Source organism: Xyrauchen texanus, chromosome 25 (assembly GCF_025860055.1).
Source record: "Xyrauchen texanus isolate HMW12.3.18 chromosome 25, RBS_HiC_50CHRs, whole genome shotgun sequence".
Lineage (NCBI taxonomy): Eukaryota > Metazoa > Chordata > Actinopteri > Cypriniformes > Catostomidae > Xyrauchen > Xyrauchen texanus.
In genome coordinates, this window is record NC_068300.1 from 14657285 (window position 1) to 14675490 (window position 18206).

An 18206-nucleotide genomic window follows, 5' to 3' on the forward strand; every position below is an offset into this window, starting at 1 on the left:
AGTCTATATAATATATTAGTTTCACCTTTTAAGTTGAATTACTGAAATTAATGAACTTTTGCACGATATTCTAATTTTTCGAGTTTCACCTGTATATCAGCCAATGTGTGAAGCACTTAAGGCATCTACGTGGTTATAACTGTCAATTCATTTAATTGTAATTTTTATTCCAGTAGACAACAGCAGAATCCCTCAAATGCATGACATTTTTATATTTTGTCAATCTTTCAATTAACCGAAATTAAGGTTTTTATTGAAGTGAAGGCAAGATATAATAAAAATGGCTTATTTTATATGAAAATGAATGCATTACGGATTTATAAGGTGAAACAAATCACAAAAGTATGGCATAGCTTTGGTGTATTACTTTAGTAAAGTCAGTGTTATTGCATTTCAATATGGGGGGTGGGTGTACAAATGATATGTCAGTCTCTACTTAATAATAATTAAGGGATAAAATGTGGACACACCCACTCAAAGCATATTATTACTATTTTCCACATTATTTTAGAATAATAGTAAAAGTAAAAGCCATCAAAACTATGAGGTTACTTATTTGCAGTTTAACACTTATGTGAAAAAAACCAACAACAACAAAGAAATTCAAAATAAATAAATACTGAATTAAAAAAACTAATACTCTTTATTAAAATCATCTATGTGAAGTATATATGTTTTTTTAAATCGGTTCAGCAAAATATCACACCGACATCTGCCAGTGCACGAGCACCCGCCTTTTTCTGTCCACGTGATCAATGACTGGCAGCCGTGATTTCACGGAAGTGAGGTTAGAAAGAAGTCGTGATTTGGACCTATGCTCGACTTGTTCGTAAGTTGTTAAAGTTTCTTGAATAACTGGAATAAGGGCTGGCGTTTTAAAATGATTATATGATGGAGGTATAATTGTACACTTTTATACTGTATTCTTCACATTCACAATCTATGTATCCTTTTTAGTGCGCATTGGTTGACTACGTAGTCTACTTTAGCTGTAGTAACGACAATACATTACTCAAGATGATTTCATTTCTGATACTTGACTAAATACATTTTCATTTAATAGCTTGTTACTAACTGGTTGACCATGTTTAGTAGAAAGTCTCTCTAACCGGGTTGTGTTGTGTTCTGTATATCTTTCATTCATTCTCTCCATATTGTCATTCATTTCTGGAAACACTTTAAAATTAGATTACTTTTTAATTTTTTTTAATTGAGTTTACTACATTAGTTTAAATGGACTGACAATGTACAGTACATTTAAAGAATGTATTCATATTGTTTCATGTTAATTTCTTTAAATTAAAAGTTTAATTAGTTGCATTATTAGTTAATGCATTATTTATGAATTTACTACTAACAGTTATATTTTTATAAATTAACATTAAACAAGATTAATAAATGCTGTAATAGTATATTTTTCATTGTACTTAATGCATTAACTAACTAACTAACTAACTAACTAAGTGTTACCTAATCTCTTGTAGTGAGAAAAAGGTAAAGAAAGGGGTGGTATATTTCTTATAATGCATAGTTGCATAGTAAAGGCCAAACGTTTTTAAATTTGTTTGTGTAGTTTAAAAAAAAAAAAGAATAAAAAGGATGTTGAAAATGCTTAAGATTGACAGTAAAAACACATTTGACAATTTCAAATGCTTTATTTTGAACTTGGTGTGTTTGTTACTCGAGTCTAGTAACAAACTATGTTTACTGTTACTGGCATGAGGGCAATTTTAGAAAGCGTCACCATAGCACCTTTCTTAGTAGTCTAATGCTTGTTACTGCATATGTTTTGCGATACTGGTTTTGTAAACCATATGTATGATGCAATACTGATTTTGTTAGGACTGGTGATTTTTCTCTCTCACCTTGCTCAAGGACACAATGCTGTGGGGATTAAGCCCACTACACCACCACCATTCCAGTGTCCTTTTGGCCTTAAAATCACATGACATAAAAATCATGCAATTAAATGAGAGTACATAGATATAGTCATATTTATCTGCTCATCAACATTTTGCTAAGACTTATTTAATATGCACAGCCCAAACAGCCCCCCCCAACAAAAGGCAGTTTTGTGACTTCAGGTCAAATAAAACTTTCTTTAAACCTCATTTTCCTCCCTTTGTAAAAACAAAAACACTAGTGGATGCAAGAAATACATAACTTCCCCACCCTAACTGACCAGTTCCTCATTCTATTGCTGAATCTTGTAAATTGCAACATAAATGTTGACATTACACACCATTAATAGAAAAAAAGAAATCCCTCTGAAATCCGTACAGGTCTGCTGACTTGGGTATGACATTATTTAATTGTCTTGTGATTATGAGTCTTGAATATCTTGTAAAGTCTTGAATGGCATGTTCTCTGTATTATCTTGCTCTGGAACTAAATAAAGCCCTGCACTTGGAAGAATTTGTAATGCTTATATCTGCTAAAAGTCATTTTTGCCAGCTTTAAAGGGATGGTTGAAAATGAAAAAAATATCATTATATACTCACCCTCATGCCATCCCAGCGTTTATGACTTTCTTTCTTCTGCAGAACACAAATTGGTCCTTACAATACAAGTGACTGGTGACCAGAACTTTGAAGCTTCAGAAATCACATAAATGTGGCATAAAAGTAATCCATAAGATTACAGTTGTTAAATCTATGACTTCAGAATCTATATAAGTGACAGTGAGAAACAGCTCAATATTTAAAAACTATAAATCTCTGCTTTCACATTCACATTCTTTTATTTTGAAAATGAAAGTAGAGATTTATAGTATAAAAGGACTTAATTATTGGTCTGTTTCATGCCCACACCTATATTATTACTTCTGAAGATATGGATTAATCTGAGTGTGGCAGGGCAGAGGGCGGGGCCGGGTCGTGATACTACACACCTGGTCCCATAATTAGCCTAATACGGGACCAGGTGTGTAGTATCACGACCCGGCCCCGCCCTCCGCCCTGCCACACTGAGTTTTATGGATTACTTTTATGTGGCCTTTGTGTGCCTTTTGGAGCTTCAAAGGTATGGTCACCATTCACTTGCATTTTAAGGACCAACAGAGCTGAGATTTTCTTCTAAAAATCTTTGTTTATGTTCAGCAGAAAAAAGAAAGTCATACACATCTGGGATGGCATGAGGATGAGTAAATTATGAGAGATTTCTCATTCAGGGTGAACGATCCCTTTAAGGAGTACACTATGACATAGATAGTCTCAAAGCTCACAGACAGACTAAATGCCACAAAAGCCCAATTTTATTTATTTGGATCTTTAAAGGGCAAAACTAATTAAAATTCCCCTAGAACGTTGTAACTGATTGTAACGTATTACCTAACAATTATTTTGGCATCTCTTCTAACAGAATGTTCTACATTGTTCAGTCTGTGAAAACCTGTCTTTCCTGCACCTGGTCTGTCCTGGACCAGTAATTGACAGTTATGACAAGCAATAGTAAATCCCCGCAAATTATTTTAGATTTGTTTTACTGTATATAGCACCAGTGAGGTTAACACAGTAAAGTTATAAGTCTATGGTACTGTTCTGTAGTTTCTGGTTGATTACATATCATCATATTTTTAATGTATGCAGGTCTAAGCTGCTGAACTCTCCAAGGACATCAATTTTAACAGAAATATGTGGATGGTTGTACTTACTTTTATAATTAGTTGTCCGGATTTAAGCACTCTATGGTACGTAAAGTGTGTTTATGTGAATGTGTCCTCCACATGGCATTTGTTTATTGTCATAACATATTTATAAAAAGGCTTCTCTGTCATTCAAGGCCGAAATCACTAAATCAACACAGCCATGTTTATTTTAAAAAGTGCCAGTTCTATGTTGGACCCAATTGATTTGAAAAAGGATCTTCCCTCTCCTGTACCAAGGTAAAATCAAGACCAGCTTGGTCTGAGCATCCCAAACGATTTTAAGAACATGAACCCATCAAGAAAATACCTCAGTATTTGATTCAGCCTGGATTCAATGGATATGTCCATGTGTTATGCAATTTATAAATATCTCATATATTTGTAAGGTTCGGCAAGCAGATCGAGCGAAATTATCTGTCAAATGAAAGTGAAGCATCACTGACTGAACCAATTTCTTTCAACTTTGAAGACTTTGGCACTGATGAACGGTGAGAAACTCACACAGAGCTTATTAAAACATCATGTCTTTTCCATTGGTGTTGAGGTTGATTGGTGTTGCTGTTCTCTGCATAATAATTTTAGTCATTAAACATGTCTCTTTAAAGAAACCACAAGAACAACATACTTGACACAGCAGTCCATTCCAACTCAGCCATGGACTGTCAACAGGAGAACAGATCAAGACTGAAAGCAAAATATCAATGCTTTCACAATGGCCTGGCCAGTCATACACATTCCATATTACTGAACGACATGTACACAGAGCTTTACATCACTGAGGGGGAAAGCGAGAATATCAACAAAGAGCATGAGGTGAGACAGATCGAGACTTTATTGAAGAGACAAACCACAGTCGACATCCCAGTAAAATGCAATGATATTTTTAAACACTCACCTGATAAAAACAAACCCATCAAATGTGTGCTAACAAAGGGAGTTGCTGGCATTGGGAAAACGGTCTCAGTGCAGAAATTCATACTGGACTGGGCTGAGGGAAAAACTAATCAATACATTGAGTCTATTCACCCACTTCCATTTCGAGAGTTGAACCTGATGAAAGGGAAACGGGTTAGCTTGTTTGAACTTCTGCAGCACTTTAAAATGGAAGTAGTCTCTAAAGATGTCCATCATAACGTTCTCTTTATCTTTGATGGTCTGGATGAATGCCGCTTCCCTCTGGATTTCCAGAATAATGAAAAACTGTGCAACCCGACCGTGCCGGCCTCTATTGATGTTCTTCTGACAAATCTCATCAATAAGACCCTGCTTCCTGGTGCTCTCCTCTGGATAACATCTCGACCGGCAGCAGCCAATCTGATCCCTCTTGAATATATTGACCTGGTGACTGAAGTTCGAGGGTTTAATGACCCTCAGAAGGAGGAGTACCTCAACAAGAGAATTAATGATAAACGCCTCTCTGGCCAAATCATCACACATTTGAAGTCATCAAGAAGTCTGTACATAATGTGCCACATACCAGTTTTCTGTTGGCTCTCAGTTACCGTGCTGGAGAGAATGTTCAATGAAGCAGAGGATGGAGAAATCCCCAAGACGCTCACACAAATGTACACACACTTCCTTATCAACCAAACCAGAGCTAAAAACATGAGATACTCTAAAGATTACAAGCCAGGTCTAATGGATGAAGATATGATTTTGAAGCTAGGTAAACTCGCCTTCCAACAGCTGAAAAAGGGCAATCTGATATTCTACGAGGATGATCTAATGGCTTGTGACATTGATGTTCAGGAAGCTGTAGTGTACTCTGGAGTGTGTTCACAAATATTTAGAGAGGAGTCTGCACTAACCCAGAACAAAGTCTATTGCTTTGTCCATCTGAGCATTCAGGAGTTTTTGGCAGCCATGTATGTATACTTCATGTTTAAGATCAACCACTGCAACGTTCTTGATCAGGAACAACTTGACACAACAGACATTAATGAGACCACCTTGTTTGAATTGCACAAGAGTGCCATTGACAAGGCCCTACAGAGCGAGAATGGACACCTGGACCTTTTCCTCCGTTTCCTTCTGGGTGTTTCGTTGGAATCCAATCAGAGCCTTCTACAAGGCTTACTATCTCAAGCTGGTAGCAGAGCCTCTCAGAGCATAGAGGAAACAGTTGAATATATCAAGAAGATGATCGAGGAGACCGCCTTGCCGGAAAAGTCAATCAATCTTTTCTACTGTCTCAATGAACTGAATGAACTATCTTTGGTTAAAGAGGTCCAACGCTTCCTGAATTCAGGACATTTTTCTAAACTCTCCCCTGCCCAGTGGTCTGCCCTAGTCTTTGTGTTATTGACATCAGAGGAGAAGCTGGATGTGTTTGACCTAAAGAAGTATGTTAGATCAGATGAAGGCCTTACCAGATTGCTGCCAGTGGTGAAAGCTTCAGAGTCTGTTCTGTGAGTTTTAATGAAATGTTAACTGTTTTAAGCTCATTTTGGTTCTTTCCACTTTAGTTTATTCTTTACATTCAAAGAGTAGTTATACTAACAGCTTAAGCAAGGTCATATACTGTATATTGTAGGCTGTGTTCTTGCCCATTATAGTGCAATATTTATAACCTTGTTTTAATGGTAACACTTTACAATATGGTTCAATTCGTTAACATTGGTTAATGCGTAAGGTATCTTGAACTAAAGCTGAACAATAATTTTTTACAGCATCTATTAGTCTTGATAATCTTGTTAGTTCATGTTAATTCTTTTAATGTTACAAATGTATTAGAATATGCAGAAATTAAGATTAAAGGAATATTCCGGGTTCAGCACAAGTCAAGCTAAATTGAAAGCATTTGTAGCACAATTTTGATTACCACAGAAAATAATTTAAACTCGTTCCCCGTTTAAAGCAAAAATCGCTGTTACAGTATGGCACTTACAATGGAAGTGAATGGGGCCAGTTCATAAATATAAAAAAAAAACATAGCCACAAAATGTAAACAAAATTACAGGGGTTAACGTCGTTGCATCATCATGGCAACGAAGTTGCAATATTGGATGTAACTTTACCCTGATTTGGTTGTTTATCACAGTAAAATCATGTTAACATGTAGGAAGTATACTTCTTTAACATTAATGGACTGGCCACATTCACTTATATTGCAAGTGCCATTTTTGCTTCTTTTTTTCTAGAAAATAAATAAATGAGGGATGAGTCAAAACAATTTTCGTGGTCATCAACATTATGCCACAAATGCTGTGGATTGAGATTAACTTGTATTGAACCAAGAACATTCCTTTAACCAAGATAATATATGCTGTAAAGGTGTCGATCGCTGTTAATTTATGTTAAATACTATATAAACTAATGGTAAAACATACTGTATGTACTTTTTGTGAAGTGTTACCATTTTTTTCCAGATTGGATAATTGTGGACTCTCTATGAGATGTTGTAGGGCTCTTGCCTCCACAGTCAGTTACAACTCTTCAAATGTACGAGTGCTAGATCTGTGCAGTAACTCCATTGGGGACAAAGGAGTGGAGCTACTGTCAGCTGGAATGAAAAATAAACAGTGTAAATTAGAGGAACTGAGGTAAAGCTCTTGCTCACTCTTTTATTTCACTTTGATACAGCATACAGGTTGGACAACACTGCTGTCTTTTAAGGTTTACCTTCTGGTCTTCGTATCACATTTAAATGTATATTATAAATGGATAATAATTCCCTGCGAGTGGTTGCAAACATTCCCCAATTATCTTACTTAATATATTAATTCTATATGTTTACCATTACATTTGATATAAACTACATTTGAAGAACAAACATAAAACATCCTATATAGTCAAGACTAAAAATATGTTTTCTAGTTGTAAAGTTTTTACCTATTAGATTTAAAATTGGTTCTAATTTCCTCAGCACAATCAATTCAAACTGTTAGTATGGCTTTATTGCCACAATTACAGCACTAATACATTAGCACCTGTAAAAGTTTAGTGATGCATATGTTACCCTTTCCTCAGGCTCTCATACTGCAGAATCACAATGCAGGGCTGCTCTGTTCTGGAATCAGAGCTTCTTCCAAACCTTCCAAACCTCAGGGTATTGGACCTAAGTGAAAACAGTCTGAGAGAATCAGGAATTAGGATCTTGGCCAATTACCTGAGGAATCTGCACTGTACGCTTGAAATATTGAGGTAGGTAATGCCATGGATAGAATTCCGCAAGCCACCATGGCTCACTTGAGGCAAGGCAAATTTACCAAACTTAATGTATAATTTGTTTTATTTTCACGATAATATATTATTTAATTATTCATAGACTCAAGGACTGCAGAGTCACACCTGCAGGCAGCTTTGCAATTGCCTCAGCTCTGCAGTCCAACCCATCTCACTTGAGAGAGCTTGACCTGCACTGGAATAATCCAGGTGATAATGGTGTGGAGAAGCTTTCAGCTGTGTTAGAGCATCCACTCTCCAAGCTTGAAACCCTTTGGTATATGTTTGCTATTTCTTTTGCTAGAATTTTGACATTCATAAAATGTATAGTCATAATTGTTTGTAAATATTCAATTTTACCACATGGGTTTTCTCTGGTAATTTTCTACCCTCAGGATGAGTTATGGTTTGCTCACTGATAAATCCTGTGAGGCTTTGGCTTCAGCCCTGAGGTCCAGCTTCTCTACTCTGAAGGCTCTAGACCTGAGCGGTAATGCAATACATGACAAAGGCATAAAAATGCTCTCAAATGGGCTTGGAAGCCAACATTGCAAACTAGCGATTTTGAGGTAAGAGTTTCAAATCTCCATTTAGATCCAGAACAGAAACTCATGATCTTATATATTGTGACATATATCCTGTCTTTTCAGGTTGGCATTATGTGAGATCACAGAGGTAGGTGTGGCTGATTTGGCCTCTGCTCTTGTTTCAAATCCTGATCCACTGAGAGAGTTGGACCTGAGACAGAACCACATAAAAGACGCTGGTGTAACAAGACTCTCTGAAGTGGTGGAGAATTCCAGCTGTAGGCTAGAGACCCTACGGTGAGTAGAAGAATTGGAACTTTTATGTCATTGTAGACTTTTAATTTTAAACGCTTTGCTGTTGGATACAAAACTCTAAAATCATTTACAGTCTGATCTTAAAAGTTCTCTTTCACATTTGAATACAAATAAACACTCTACAACCTGTGTGTGAGCAGAGCAAAGTGAATTTTATTTAACATGCAAAAAGTTTTTTTTACACCGAAGCGGTAGTCTTAATATAAAATTTAAAATAAACTTTGGTAAATTTTTTGCACATTCCAAAAGAAAGCCTTAAAGCTTCTTAAGACTTTGTTTGACTATCCCTATTCTTGAAGTAGAAAGAGATGCCTCCCTCATTAACATACAATGTAGAAATAATGTGTGTATATGTATAAATAAGTAAAATGTGGCAATAAATAAATATTGAAATAAATATGTTTAAATAAATACAATAAATGTTCAAATAAATAAATATAATAAATAAGGAAATAAAAGGATAAATGCACTTTTTATAAAAAGTTTTGTAAATTTTGTAATTACTTTGCAAATATATATATTTATTTGTTTTCATTCATTTATAATTTAGGCAGCTTTATTCCTCCATATCTTAGCAACATAAAAATGTCCTGACTAAGTCCTGTAATGTAAGGTGAAAAATTATGCAAACTAAATTATGACTGTTTTGGGCAGAAAACACGTTTTGCTAATGTCTACGATACCTTTAAAACCTTGTGTATTTTTTAAAACTTTGAATACTTGACAATGACCTTCTTCGTTTTTCTCTCACAATAGATTAGGGGACAGTGGCATCACAAAGAAAGGCTGTGCTGTCCTTGCAGCTGCTTTTAACTCAAACCCCTCTAATCTGAAAGAGCTCGACCTGAGTAAAAATGACCTTGCAGACACAGGGGTGAAGCTTCTCTCTCCAGTGCTGAGGAACCATAGCAGCAAGATCATGAAATTGGAGTAGGTTCTGTAAAAAAAATATTTTAAATAATATGTTCTAACATAACCTCAATGATATGACATATATTCTAAGTTCATGAAATGTATACATGCTTTCATATAAACATCTTGTTTCTTTACTAGTTTGAGTCAGTGTGCCTTAACTATGGACTGTTGTGATTCACTGGCTTCAATCCTTGGAGAAAAATCCTCAAGTCTTAGAGAACTGGACCTGGGGGTAAATAACCTGCAAGATCTAGGAGTGAAAATACTTTGTGCTGGATTGGTAAATCCACACTGTCAGTTGGAAACTTTGAGGTAATTTCTCTAAAATGTTCCAGGTTCACAGACATAAAGTCAGCAAGGTACTAAACAGTTTAACTGTTTATTGCGATTTTCCGTTCAGCTAATTCTGCTACTTTAAAATGGCATTTTACACCTTTACTGAAAAATAGAAGGGTTTTGGTAAATGTATCTATGTCCAGACATAAGCTAATATTGAATGTAACTAATATTTGTTCTTTATAGACTGTCTAATTGTGGTGTCACAGGGGAAGGATGCACAATCTTAGCCTCAGCACTGATGTCTAATCACTCACTTTTAAGAGAGATGGACCTAAGTGAAAACAATCTGACAGACTCAGCCGTGAGACCACTATCTGTCCTACTGGACAATCCACATTGTAATCTAGAGAAAATTAAGTAAGTAGACACACCTGGTTTGGTGTTTGTGGCAAGTAAAAAAAACGAGTGCTGAACTAAATTGGCCTTACAGAGTGCGTCTTTCAAAATACCCAAACTCTGTATTTGCATTTTTCTATCTTCAAAGGTGATGTTTTTGTTAATACCTCTTTTCCTTTGTCTCTTCAGTTTGTATTGAATGACAGATCTGTGGATACCGTGGCACAATATTCAATATTCATGATGTCCATCTACATTTGATAGTGTAGCAGATTGGTGACATACCCAAGCACTCAATGTCAGGGACTGCTTTTTGTCTTGATGGTCATTTAAATGACATATTTGGATTTATGATTTTTAAAGACAATGTTATTTGAAGTTATAATTTTTTGTAATAATTTATTGTCATTACTTTTCCTATATTTATTAGATACCTATATTTTCATATATTTATTATGCATGTATATTCTGGCATGACATATTCATAGTCATATAAATTCATGCTTGCAGTTTGAAATTTAAAAGCTTTAACTTTTAGACTGTACTGTTAATTTAATAGTTGGATTGCTTCATGGAAATTAAATACACTACCAGTTAAGATTTGGACTTAATATGGATTTAAAAACATTCCAGGATATCTAATGCCATTGGTTGAATACCTAGAGTTTAGAGATATATCTAGACAAAGGTTGGGTACTTTGAAGAACCCAAAACATAAAACAATTTTGATTGAATGTTTTTGGTCTCTATAGAATTCTCATACTTCCATTTGTGTTATTTCATAGTTTTAACTACTTATTAAAATAGTTATAAAATAATAGATGAGTCTACATGCACTGATTTTGAGAGCTAATCCGTGACATTAGTGGCAATTTCAGAAACTGCGAGGAGAAAAAGTGATACATTTGCTTCACTCCCAAACACCCTTAGTGTTAGTATTGATTAAACAAAACGATACCTCAACATGTTTCCATATGTTTTTCAACCTACCTTTTGAATGAACAAATTTAATGTATGTTACATAAATACTTGCTGTAAAATTTAGAGTTGCATGATGATGCTGTCATGTCTGCAGTTTAACTAAAAAATATGTCATTAAGTTTCCCATTTTTATCCTGTAAAGCCTCTCAAGCTACATACTGTTCAGTTGTATCAATAAAGCTTATATTATGACTAAATTAAAGACTGTACATTGATCAAATATAACTAAATACAAAATTATTTTGTATGGGCAAAAAATAAATAAATACACAAGTAATTTTCTCCATATTTTATCTTAAAACTACAATCAGGTATTTAGATAAAAAAATTTTTTTTAGAGAGAATAACCAATACAGCCTTTTCCTTCTTAACCTTTATTTTATCCCAAAATTATTTGTTCTTCAATTGTTTCCATCTTCTTGAGAAGACTTGAGCTAAACTTTCCACCTATAAACACATCGAAATGTAAATATTTGCAACAAATCAGCTGGAAAGAAAACAGACAAAACTTGACAACACAGAAACAGAAAGGAACATTTCTAGTCCCTTAGAAAGGGAGGAAAGGAAAGTCCTGTTTTGGTGACAATAAAACAAATTTACAACATGGGCTCAAAATGAACAGCTTTCACACAGTTGTAATGCAGCTGCGATATCATGCGTCATGTCGAAGCATATTTTGTGGGAATGGTTATAATCAACTGAACTTAATGACCCCTTCTGTAGCAAGTCCCTTGAAATTCCTTAGAGATGGTAGCTCTGATAGTGATCCAAGTTGCTCTTTTAGGCCAATCTACCTTGTTGAACAGTGGTTGAGGACAAAGCAGGGAGGGTCTGCTGTCATCATTATGACAAGCTTTACCAGTAGAAGGTTTTAGTAAGGAAACTGGATGCTGTGTTCAGCCAGATTCCATTAGTGTCCGGTTTGGCACCAGTACGGGACACGGCGCGGTCCAGCTCTTTCTCAGGACTCTCGTCCTCTGGCAGGTAATCTCTTCTATCGTTGCGCCAGAGGTGCAGAGTGGGATGAAAACTTGAACCATAGTACAGATAAAACCTGTAAATGATTGATGACAACACGTTTTATGGACTTCAATTACAACTAAAGATGATAAAGCGTAATAAATATCAAAGCGTACACATGTAAACATAATTTGTTTCTTGTTTGTATTTATAGTCTGATAAACAACTATATAAACATAGAATCCGAGATTATCATTCTCACTGATACACTTTTCTATACATGCTTCAAACCAAGAGCAACAGCCAAACCCACCTCCTCTCCACTGTCATTTTTCACTACCTGCTGGACTGAGAGCACTTTGGTAGCAGCAATGGCAGTGGCCAGACTCTATAAGAGACAGAGATGTTTAGTAATTTTTCATCCATGTATTAAAGGTGTCATGTCATGAGGAATAAAATTTTCCTTGATATTTTGACATATAAGAAGTCATTCTACTATTAAAAACATACTGTAAATATCAGAACTCAAAACATAATCCCCAATGTAATAAAGGCATTTATTGAAACCAACCTGCAAAAATGGCTTGTTCTCCAATTCCGGGACTTCCCTACATCATTTGGCGGCCCATTAATTCATGACCACCTCTACAGCAAAAAATCAACAACGCCTACTATACGTCATTGCATCATTGGCCCTGCCCACTGGTGCTTCAGTTCAAATAAACAGAGAGAGAGAGAGAGAGATGGAGAGAGAGCAGGACAGACAGCCCTAGTGTGGCTTCACTATTCCTGAACACCAAAGGGGACCTATCTGGACTATTCAAAATTATTTTTGTATATAAACATGCACTAGACATGCATGCTCACAAGACATACTCATTTGGTTTCATCAGCTAGTTCTTGCTGTTTTGAGCACAAACGGGTTCTGGATATATTTTTTCGCTCATCTGCGCTCATTTTTAATTGTTTGTGTAAACTTGCACTAGATGGACGTCTTTGACCGTTTTGATGAATTTCCCAGCAATGTGATACTGAATGTGTGTGCATCTATTAACCATGCTTTGGACTATGTATGTTCAGTTTTATTGCTTGTGAACTAGTCATAATATGATTCAAGCTTTGCAAAGGAACTGTTTTTGAAGAATGGGGCAGTTAAAAACACTATTGGACCCGATCAAAAATGTAAGTAAAAAAAAAAAGTGTTAACAGTTGCGCTTGAGATGAACAATGTAATCAATTCAGGTGCAATGTGTTGGATGTGCATTGTGTGTAAACCCTGACATTTTTGTCAAAAGAGAATTTAAGAATTTTAGGATTTAATTTCAGGCCTCCACCTTTAAACAATGCAAGTGAATGTACTCCATTATTTGACGGTTCAAAATGCATATTTAGGGTGCATCAAAATAATCCACACGACTCCAGTCAACAAATAAAGTTCTTCTGAACACAAACGATTGATTATTTTTAGAAACAAAACAATACTTTTTAACTACAAATGTTCACTTCCATACATCTCTGTGACGCGCGCTCAGGAGAGGGATGGCGCAAGCTCGTTGGTAAGGTCACATGTCACGTGGAGGAGGAGGCAGGAAGTGCGTAATTGTTTACAAGAGAAGGAGAGCTGTACAAAGGTTTCATTGTCTTTGCTGTAGATTTGTATTTGTATAAGTGTATTGTTCAAAATTGTCATTTGGCGTGTGTATCCTGGATGCTTCAACCTTCAGAAACCCCAAAGAAAATGCACGCTGGGAAAAATATAAACTTTTCATCGATTGCCTATACATGATCATGAGCAATTGAAGCTCTGGCTTATTGCACTGAACCTGTATATCAGTACACACCTACTTTCTCTTAAATATTGGAGGATGTGCCATGAACATTTTACCCCTGAGGATTTCAGAACATCGAAAGAAACAAAGGGTCGATATCTGAATTCATCGCTTGTGCCCTTGCTGTTTTTGCCCTTGCCTCCTCCATCTCCATCAGTTCATCGTCAAAAACTCCATCTCCTCTTCTAAAATCAAAATCCTCCGACATCATGTATGAAATTGTTTTGGTTTGTGAACGGCCCTTGGTCTGTGCAAGTTACTCTTGTAAACAACGACGCGCTTCCTGACTCCTCCTCCACGCGTGACCTCACCAATGAGCTTACGTCATCTCTCTCGAGTGCACGTCACAGAGATGCACGGACGCGAACATTTGTAGTTAAAAATACATTCACTTGCATTGTTTAAAGGAGGAGGCCTGAAATGAAATCCTAAAAATCATAAATTCTGTTTTGAAGAAGAAAGAAACGTGGTACATTATCAGCAAATTAAAACATTTGGGTGAACTATTCCTTTGAGTAGGCATTAGGCTTAAACTGAGCATTTCAGACAGAGGGCCAGAGACAGGGTGGAAAATGATCTTATTAATAAATTATGACTGTTTTGGTGAAAAAAAAAACCTTGTTAACATTATCAGTGGACCTCAGGGAAGATAATAAAATTATATATAAAAGAGCACTGCATGACCCCTTTAAGAACGTGGCTTTTGTCCTATTAAATTTTACTATCTCTTTACAGAAAGAAGAATATGCATAAAGGATGTATGTACCTCGTGGGCAGGTCTGCACGGATGCGAACAGTGTATCTCTTCATAGCCATCTGAAATGTGAAGCTGATCACACCTTTCACCTTCAAAAGTGCCTCTTCACAGACACATCTCTGATCCTGTCAACACAACACCACGTGATTTATCTGCTTATATATATTTATATAAAAATGGCCACTTACAGTAAATTACTGATGAATCCTGGTAAGTAATGCATATATGAAAGATTCACAGGGTACATACTGCCCCATCTGAGCCTTGTATGTGCAGAGTAACCGATTTTGCTTTCTTGTTTGTCCTGTTGATAAAGAACTGGGGTTTGTTCATCCTCCTCTGTTGCTCAGGATTCTGACATGCTTGTCTCATAAAGGGAGCATTAAAATAATCCGTAAGACTCCAGTGGTTTAATCCATGCCCGCTGAAGTGATCTCATCAATTTTTGGTGAGAACAGACCAAAATGTAACACCTTTTTCACTGTACATCTTGACATTGCAGTCTCTGGGCATGATCATGATTTCAAGCTCAATTATACTTCCTAGTGCTTGAGGCATGTGCAGACCATTAGATGGCACAGGAATAGTAATTAAGCTTGAAATCTAGATCGCCAAGGAGACTACGGATGTCAATATTTATAGAGAAGAATGAGTTACATCTTGGTCTGTTTTCACCCAAAACTGATTAAATAGTTTTAAAAGATATAGATTACACCACTGGAGTCTACTTTTATGCTGCCTTTGTGCTTTTTTAAGCTTCAAAATTCTTCAATTGCATTGTATGGACCTACAGACCTGAGATTTTGTCCTAAAATTCTTTGTGTTTTGCAGAAGAAAGAAAGTCACATCTGGGAATACATGATGAGGAGTAAATCATGAGAATTTGTGGTCGACAGTTATGGGGTTTTCAATGGCCGATGCCGATATCTTGAGCGCAGGATGGCCAGTACAAAGGCTGATAAACATAATGCAATTTATCTGCAGCAAATCAGATTTATACAAATGTTTTGTGAAAGTGAAACAAACAAATTTGCATAAACTTGAAAAGAAAAAACATTGAAAACAGAAAGTGTTGACTAGTATCCATTAACAAATATATTGGTAGATTTTAAAACTGACCCAAGTAAAAGTTGACACTCTTGTTAATCAGCCAAGCAAACACAGTTAAAGGAATAGTTCACCCAAAATCGGTCTGGCCGATGTATCAGTCCATCACTAGAGAGAATTTTCATTTTTGGGTGAACTAATCCTTTAACAGTGAAAAAGGAGCTAAATTTTAGTCTGTTTCTCATGCACATCCGATCGAATCGCTTCAGAACACATGAGTTAAACCGCTCGTGTATGGATTACTTTTATGGAGCTTGAAAGTATTGGACCCCAATGACTTGTATTGTATGGACAAAAACACTTTATAATCGTTTATATTATAATCTTTTTAATATCGTTTTTGGGTGAACTATTCCTTTAAACTTACAGGTCAGTATACTTATAGATAAATGTTGGTTGAACATTCCATATATTTAACTTTTACTTCTAAGGGTTGTGTACATTTACAAGACAGTTGTAGAATCCGGAGTGTACCTGGAGAGTGGCAAAGAGCACTTTGGGGTCTTTGTGGTCTAGGAACAGCACTAGACCTGGAAGGCAGCCCTGATCCTGAACAATAGCCTGCCGATTCTGTGGTTCTGATGCCAAGTCCCGCAGTTGTGAGACTACTGACAAGGTGTCCATCATTTTTGTGGATATCTACTAACCATGAAAACAAATGATTAGAAACAAATCCAAATACATACACTGGTAAGTTTGGAATAATGTACAGATTTCGCTGTTTCTGAAGGAAATTGGTACTTTAACCAAAGTGGAATTCAACTGATCACAAAGTATACAGGACATTACTGATCTAAAAAAACAGCACTATCACCATTTGAAAAAATAAGTTTTTGATCAAATCTAGACAGGCCCCATTTCCAGCAGCCATCACTCAAATACCTTATCCTTGAGTAATCATGCTAAATTGATAATTTGGTACTAGAAACTCACTTGCCATTATATCAAACACAGCTGAAAGCTATTTGTTCATTTAATGAAGCTTAACCTTGTGTTTGTTTTTGAGTTGCCACAATATGCAATAGACTGGCATGTCTTAAGGTCAATATTAGTTCAAAAATGGCAATACAGAATCAACTTTCTCTAGAAACTCGACAGTCAATCATTGTTTTGAGGAATGAAGGCTATACAATGCTTGAAATTGCCCCAAATAAAAAACTGAAGATTTCATATAAAGGTGTAAACTACAGTCTTCAAAGACAAAGAACAACTGGCTCTAACAAGGACAGAAAGAGATGTGGAAGGCTACAACTAAACAAGAGGATAAGTATATCAGAGTCTCTATTTTGAGAAATAAACACCTCACATGTCCTCCGCTGACAGCTTCATTGAATTCTACCCGCTCAACACCAGTTTCATGTACAAAAGTAAAGCGAAGACTCAGGGGTGCAGGTCTTATGGGAAGAATTGCAAAGAAAAAGAAACGTTTGAAACAGAAAAACAAAAGAAAAGTTTAGAGTGGGCAACAAATCACAGACATTGGACAACAGATAATTGGAAGAGTGTTATGGCTCTCAACCCCACTGAGCTTTTGTGGGATCAGTTAGTCTGTAAGTTGTGTGAGAAGTGCCCGACAAGAAAGCCACATCTATGGCAAGTGCTGCAGGAAGTGTGGGTGTGAAATGTAACCTGAGTATCTGGACAAACTGACAGCTAGAATGACAAGGATCTGCAAAGCTGTCATTACTGCATGTGGAGGATTTTTTTATGAGAAATTTTTGAAGTCATTTTTTCAAATTGTATTAGTAATTTTTCATGTTATTAATATCCTGACTATACATTGTGATCAGTAAAATGCCACTGTGGTGAATAAAAGTACCTATTTCTTCCCATAAGAGCAAAATCTGTACATTATTCCAAATTTTTGAATAACGAGGATATGGACCAGTATGTCCATATTCAAAACTCAAAAACACTTCCTCCTATTTTTGAGTAGCACCTAATAATTTATATACATCACTAACACACACTCATGCTTATAGACATGACAACTACTGGTCCACAATATAATAAAACTTGAAATTATAACAGCGATTAAAATACGTTATTAATAATATACACCTTCAACACTACATGCTTAATAACAATAAACGGAAAACAATGTAATAGTCTTAACGTTTTTGACTTCGGACTCCAGTATTTGGGCGATTTAAAGCCTATGAAAAACAATTAGAGAACCAACTTTTATTCCACAACAATACAATTGCGGTTCATTTTGTGAAATATGTTGATCAAAGATTAAACTGTTCTCACCCCAACAAACAACCTCTACTACAACGCATCCACGGAAGACAAAATTTCCCACTGTTCTGTTTGAACGAAATGATTGG

At 35.9% G+C, this 18206-nt stretch overlaps 2 protein-coding genes across 3 annotated transcripts; one reads left to right on the forward strand and one right to left on the reverse strand.

Moving 5' to 3' along the window:
• Positions 1 to 777: 777 nt before the first annotated feature.
• On the forward strand, positions 778 to 11441 carry nlrp12l (NLR family pyrin domain containing 12-like). 2 transcript variants are annotated; one of them, XR_007967513.1, is made up of 14 exons: positions 778 to 829; positions 3588 to 3688; positions 3781 to 3883; positions 4033 to 4134; positions 4252 to 6054; positions 7015 to 7188; positions 7616 to 7789; positions 7914 to 8087; positions 8206 to 8379; positions 8461 to 8634; positions 9409 to 9582; positions 9706 to 9879; positions 10113 to 10263; positions 10432 to 11441. XR_007967513.1 is itself a non-coding variant. In XM_052091656.1 (14 exons), the coding sequence occupies exons 3-14, from the start codon at positions 3807 to 3809 to the stop codon at positions 10439 to 10441; spliced, it is 3384 nt and encodes a 1127-aa protein (XP_051947616.1). In that variant the 5' UTR covers positions 778 to 829; positions 3588 to 3688; positions 3781 to 3806; the 3' UTR covers positions 10442 to 11441. The 2 variants fall into 2 exon arrangements, 1 of the variants encoding a protein (XP_051947616.1); XM_052091656.1 differs by having other exon boundaries at positions 10090 to 10263.
• Positions 11442 to 11591: 150 nt separating this feature from the next.
• armc1l (armadillo repeat containing 1, like) lies at positions 11592 to 18174 on the reverse strand. The gene is made up of 6 exons (XM_052091751.1): positions 18130 to 18174; positions 16329 to 16515; positions 15019 to 15203; positions 14779 to 14894; positions 12468 to 12569; positions 11592 to 12277 (listed from the first exon to the last, which is right to left on the reverse strand). Exons 2-6 carry the CDS (start codon positions 16501 to 16503, stop codon positions 12079 to 12081), a joined length of 777 nt encoding a protein of 258 aa, XP_051947711.1. The 5' UTR covers positions 16504 to 16515; positions 18130 to 18174; the 3' UTR covers positions 11592 to 12078.
• Positions 18175 to 18206: the final 32 nt, after the last annotated feature.

Coding starts and splice junctions, on each gene's coding strand:
- armc1l (XM_052091751.1), bottom strand. CDS start 16,503: ATGATGGACACCTTGTCAGTAGTCTCACAACTGCGGGACTTGGCATCA. Junction 15,204..16,328: donor ACACTCCGGATTCTACAACT/GTCTTGTAAATG, acceptor AAAATTGATGAG/ATCACTTCAGCGGGCATGGA. Junction 12,278..12,467: donor GCTGTTGCTCTTGGTTTGAA/GCATGTATAGAA, acceptor AATCATTTACAG/GTTTTATCTGTACTATGGTT.
- nlrp12l (XM_052091656.1), top strand. CDS start 3,807: ATGTTTATTTTAAAAAGTGCCAGTTCTATGTTGGACCCAATTGATTTG. Junction 3,884..4,032: donor CTTCCCTCTCCTGTACCAAG/GTAAAATCAAGA, acceptor TATATTTGTAAG/GTTCGGCAAGCAGATCGAGC. Junction 9,880..10,089: donor TGTCAGTTGGAAACTTTGAG/GTAATTTCTCTA, acceptor TGTTCTTTATAG/ACTGTCTAATTGTGGTGTCA.